The sequence below is a fragment of the Rhinopithecus bieti genome, unplaced genomic scaffold (genome assembly GCF_001698545.2).
Source record: "Rhinopithecus bieti isolate Rb0 unplaced genomic scaffold, ASM169854v2 scaffold_42380, whole genome shotgun sequence".
NCBI lineage: Eukaryota > Metazoa > Chordata > Mammalia > Primates > Cercopithecidae > Rhinopithecus > Rhinopithecus bieti.
The window spans coordinates 1,853,534-1,859,533 of NW_016818327.1; the positions used below are offsets into that span (position 1 = coordinate 1,853,534).

The 6,000-nt window shown below is 36.9% G+C and overlaps 1 protein-coding gene across 8 annotated transcripts in view; it reads right to left on the reverse strand.

Annotated features, from left to right (window-relative positions):
* ING3 (inhibitor of growth family member 3) overlaps positions 1-6,000 on the reverse strand; it is a 34,562-nt gene that overhangs the window by 21,173 nt on the left and 7,389 nt on the right. For 5 of the 8 annotated variants that reach the window (XR_001882381.1, XM_017856937.1, XM_017856936.1 and 2 more), the window contains one exon: positions 3,728-3,793. Coding sequence is in view for 7 of the 8 variants with exons in the window: in XM_017856937.1 (XP_017712426.1) it covers positions 3,728-3,793 (66 nt within the window). In the remaining variant the exon portion in view is untranslated. Of the gene's footprint in view, positions 1-2,375; positions 3,186-3,727; positions 3,794-5,973; positions 5,995-6,000 lie in introns of those variants that run through there. The other 3 variants (XM_017856939.1, XM_017856941.1, XM_017856940.1) reach the window with 3 other exon arrangements.

A 6,000-nucleotide genomic window follows, 5' to 3' on the forward strand; every position in this document is an offset into this window, starting at 1 on the left:
ATGGAATGGTAATAGAGGAGTGTTTCTCAACTTGGGTGGTGTGCAAAGGTTGGGGATAAAACTGGCATTTGAAAGAACAGGTCTTTAGTGTGTGGAATTTGGTCTTCCTGGCCCTCTTGGCAGGTAGAAGAGGGGAAGAGAGTCACCTTCATGTAAGAACCATTTGAAGAGTAAGAAACCACGTAGGTCAAGGATAGAACCCTGAGGAACACCATCATTATAGGCTGAATCCAAGAAGGAGACTAAGAAAGGACACAAAGGTGGGAGCATCCAGAGCAGGCAGTCACGTGGTAATACATGATCAAGAATGGCAAGACAAAATGAATGGCAATAAGCATTACATTTACCAATACTGTCAGTTAAAAAGAACTGAAGCTGTCTGATGAATTTAGCAATAAAGAATTTACGAAATGAAATTAGAGGGTTGGTAAATAGAACCCCAAATGCCATAAATTTAGGAATAAATCAAAGGTAAGGGAGTGTCCAAGAGTTTGAATGAGAAACTACAGACTACACTGGCTAAAGCAGAGTCATGGTCACCACAGGATTTATATTAGATTGTCTGGGTTCTTTTTAAATATGAGGAAGACCTGAGCATGTTACTACGCTATGGTATAGAAGCCAATAGAAAGAAAAGAGGCTAAAGATTAAAAAGAGAAGGCGTAAGTGATGAAGCAAAAATGCAGCAAGTAAAAACATGCCCTAAGGCAGCAGCAATGTGGAAGGTACCTATAAGAAAAGAGATCAAGAGTTCAACCAGTCTCTTGACTGAACAGGAAAAGGTTGATAAAATAGGAAGAAATGAAATGTAGACGCAAGAAGTATCAGAGGTAGGGCAGTTCCAAGTGATGATCGGGTTCAGTCTGTGGCAACTGAAGTGGATTAGTCTTTACAAAAGCCAAAGAAGTAGATGACTAGGTAGTATAAGATGATTTCAACAGAGAACTGTGAACCAGGTGCCAGTTTTTCAATCTGAGACTCACCTAGAAGCCATTAAATTATAGTGATAAAAGGTAGAGGGTAACTGAGATGATTATCACTAAGTCTGAAAGAGAAGGGATTTTTTATATTAAGGATATAATGTTCACCTGAAATAGGATTAAAGTATTTAAAAAGAAAGGCAGGGAGGGAGAAAGGGAAAAGAAAAAAAACTAAAAGGAAGAGGGTAGAGCAAAGGAGGGGCAGAAAAGGAGGGGTGGGGCAGAAAAGAAGACAAAAAGAAGCCTCAGAGATACTAGGGGAGTGAGAGACAGCGGCTTCAGCTTGGCAGAGTTGAAAGGGAAGCAGTGGCTTCAGGAAACTAGAAAATTCCAGTTTAGGAAATGAGCTGGACTGAGTTCTCAAAGAAAGAGCAAATCCTACTATCTGCCAAACTAATAGCATTATATGTATTTTAATGCAAACCCTCCAGTAAGGTATAAATTAATATTGTTTTTTTACAGCAGGAAACTGAGGTTCAAGATTAAATAACTTTTCCAAAGTCATGGTGTCAAATGGCTGAGCTAGGGTTTGAACTCACGTCTGTATGGATCCATTATGGACGCCTGCTTTCTGTTACATTTCTTATGTTTTATTAAATTTACTACCTTGCCTTTATAACTTTACTCTCTAACCTTGGTAATCTATCCCTTCTCAATTAATTTCTGAATTTGTACTTTCCTTCTGTTTATGTCATTATCTCTGAGTGAAATGCTTTCCCCTCAATACAATACCTAACTCAGCACCTCGACTTTCTAAACAAACTCTGTTCAAAACTCTTCCTATACCCTCTAAGAAATCAATAAGTAACTCTGCATGACTTACTTCAATGTTTTTTAGCAGACACCCCTTAATATTCAACTGTGTTAATGTTTATTACATGTTTCTGTATAGGTTCTCCATTTTAGTTTGCAGGTATGTCTGCCTCACTACAGTAGTTTACAGACAGCTTGAGGACAAGAGCCATTTCTAGTATTTACTGTTTTTTTTTTTTCTTTTTTTTTTTGAGACGGAGTCTTGCTCTGTCGCCCAGGCTGGAGTGCAGTGGCGCGATCTCCGCTCACTGCAAGCTCCGCCTCCTGGGTTCATGCCATTCTCCTGCCTCAGCCTCCCGAGTAGCTGAGACTACAGGGGCCCACCACCACGCCCAGCTAATTTTTTTGTATTTTTAGTAGAGACGGGGTTTCACCATGTTAGCCAGGATGGTTGCGATCTCCTGACCTCGTGATCCGCCCATCTCGGCCTCCCAAAGTGCTGGGATTACAGGTGTGAGCCACCGCACCCGGCCTAGTATTTACTTTTTATTCCTCTATTATACCCAGGTACAACTCCCTTTTTTCAGGCACAGAGTGGATGAACAGTGTGGTTTATAAGTAAGAGATGAATACACACACACACATATTTAAAAAGCATATATTTATATTTTTTCTAAATACACAAAATATCTTTAGTAAAGGTCTAACAAGCAGTAAACCAACAAAAGAATAAACAAAACAAAGAATAGAACCAAAGAGCCATATGAATTCAAAAGCAGGCAGTCTCTAAATAAGGACTGATACATACAGTCATTAAATATGAGGAAGAATGTTACTAAACAAATCAGTCTAGATTCAAATGTTAATGCCTTTGTCTAAGTTTATAGACATAATTAAAGACTGAAACAATGAAGAACTTTTTTTTGTCTTTATTCTACAGTAAATCAAGCTACAGCCTATTCTACCTATCTTTAGGCAGTGTCTTTTATGAAATTTTTTTCAGAATAACTGTATGAACAAAAGAGCCCAGGTTATTAGTGCCATTAAAATGTGTGTACTGCATAAAAACAACTAAACATTTTCCATGGCTCTACATGACACGTGTTCAAGGTTGGTACAAGCATTTACAATTCACACCACATGTGGTGTTCACCTTTTATCTTGTGTCTTGCTCACCAATGACATTTTATTTACCCGTACTTGTTCAGTAATAAATCTGTACCCAGGAAAGACAAGATATGTATGAAATCTACACACTGAAGTTAGCCAAAAGTGAGCATGTGTTTTCTGCCTTAATTTACTTTAATGCAAAAACAGAAATGACTATTTCTTAAAGTATGTATTTTAAGAGAAGATGTTTCAAATGAAAAAGAACACCATAATTGCATCAATATGAGAAATAGTGAATATTCTATCTATCTTCTTGGTGTTTTCAATCTTTTAGAAGTGCTGCTGCAAAAAAAGAATCTTGTTTAAAGTTTGTCATCTTGTATTGCATAAAAAACTGACACAGCTGTTACATACTATCTATTAACATCACTCACATAAACACTGATTCAAATGATTCTTCTTCATTTTAATCAGACTACCAACAACTCTTGCCAAGGCAGTCTTCTCAGGTGTATTTTTACCACAGAAACAATCTCAAAACGATGTGTAAGGCAAGTAAACACACTACCTTAAGAAGACAAGGATTAGGAAAATAAAGTTAAACATTAATTCTTGTTTAAAAAATATCTAACATCAGAAACCACCTTACCGCAGTGTAGACTTGCTAAAATGTACAGTTCTCACAACATTGACTAACACTGTGGACTCTGACTTTTCCACAAAGAAACCATAAAATGGACACTGAAATGTCAAATTAGATGTCATCAAGAGAGCAATACTTCAGTTTTAGTTGCTTCTTCCTACTACATTTAAGCCAATACAATTTAAGACATAATCTATTATCCAAGTACTTATGACACAGTATGCACATTACTTTTACTTACCAAGTCATATATCTGGTTTGCCAACTGAACCTTCTCATCTGCATCTTCCAAAGCTTTATAGTAGTCCTGAATGAAAACATTTTCATTTCAAAATAAATTAATCCTTTAAAATATTCATATGCAGGACATATAACTGCATTTTCATTATCATACCTTGTTATCACAGTCATCCTACCTTAGTAATAAAAAACCTGTTAGAGGCCAGGAGTGGTGGCTCACGCCTGTAATCCCAACACTTTGGGAGGCCAAGGAGGACGGATGACTTGAGGTCAAGAGTTCAAGACCAGCCTGGCCAACATGGCAAAACCCCATCGTTACTAAAAATACAAAAATTAGCCGGGCATGGTGGTGGGCGCCTGTAATCCCAGCTACTCGGGAGGCTAAGGCAAAAGAATTGCTTGAACCCAGGAGTCAGAAGTTGCAGTGAGCTAAGATTGGGCCACTGCACTCTGGCCTGGACAACAGAGTGAGACTCTGTCTCAAAAAAACAAAAAACAAAACAAAACGAAAACCTGTTAGAAATAGGGTGGGATGGAAAAGGGTTAGAAATTATGCACAACGGCCAAGAGTAAAAGGGAGATGTTCAGAATTTCCAGAAAGGATACAATTAAAAGTAAATGCCATCGTAAGTCTAGAAAAAGTTATATGAGTTATTGAACAGTATTTAAAATAAAAAGTTAACTAAAATTGATCTAACTTGTAGAGTACATTTGAATTCCATTAAAAAAAATGTGTTAAAGTTCAGCTATTGAAAGGATTCTGATCTGCATTTCCCTATTTTCCAGTTGTTCTACAACTCCTACTTTAAAATAGGTATATATTTATACAACTCAATCTATATTTTAGATTTTGCCTCAACTTATTATTTTTTTTAAAAAAAAGAGGGGGAAAGAAGATGATACTATGAATTTCCATGGGGTACTAGACTTCTCAGGGTATATTCAAGGTGCACTCCACCAAAAATTTATTAGGTTAAAGAGATGATTAGTGACTTTGGGATGTGGATATATCATGTCTATACTCACAAATACATGTCCCTCCAGGTTTCTTCCAAGCTGGGACCACTTCTGTTATAGAGTATTGGTTTTTTTTTCCCCTAACAGAAATAATCTTCCCTCCATGTGGTAGAATAAATAACAACATTACTACTCAATCTGTAGTTTCCAAATTTCTTTCTTAATTGATCCCTTTTTTTTGATTTTTTTTTTTTTTTTTGAGACTCTGTCACTCTGTTGCCCAGGCTGTAGTGCAGTGGCACAATCTAGGCTCACTGCAACCTCCACCTCCCGGGTTCAAGTGATTCTCCTGCCTCAGTCTCTCGAGTAGCTGGGATCACAGGCGCCTACCACCACGCCCAGCTAATTTTTGTATTTTTAGTAGAGACAGGGTTTCACCAGGTTGGCCAAGTTGGTCTCGAACTCCTGACTTTAGGTTATCCACCCGCCTCAGCTTCCCAAAGTGCTAGGATTATGGGTGTGAGGCATCACGTCCGGCCTCTTAGTTGATCCTTGAACAATTCTATGAACACTGGGTTTGGGAAGGCATTATTACTCAGAAATATCAAGATTTAATGTCACACAGCTAAATAGCAGAGTCATGACCAAACTCAAGTCTTTTAAGTTGTTCTTCAAATGTATCCATCCCTGAATGAACTCGATCATATTTGTAAAGCAAACTTTGAGATGTGAGTGTATACTCACTCAATTCTAGAAGAGAGCTATAACCACTATAAAACTAACAAAACCTCAAAGAATTCTATGTTTCCGGACCCATTCATGTGCAAATTTGGAGTTTTTAACTAAAAGGCTTTCTTAAGTTCCTTCTAACTTTTAAGATTTTGTTCTTCTGTGGGTCCACTAATTTAGGTACCTAGCAATATATAAAATATTCTTCAAGGTCTGCTGATATTTATTTATGCTAGTTTGTGGCCAAAACTGGAATACAGTACTCCCTCTCTGGAAATGACTCAACTTTAATTATACGCAACTAGAATAAAACAAATAGAAAAAAATGTAACTTTTAAATGGTCTGTCACTTTCTAATAGTCACTAATTATTGAAACAATATTTTCATTACCAAAATGCTTTAATGACTAAAAATCGCTATCTACACTAAATTATTTACATTCTAAAGAGTCATTGATAATATTCCCTTATTTTGATATCCAGACCACTATTTAATTTTGAAATATCTTTTTCAGAGGGTCCCAGTATTTCTTGATAAATGATCCAAAGTGTCGCACATACTTTTTTGATGGATGCCATTTGTTCTTC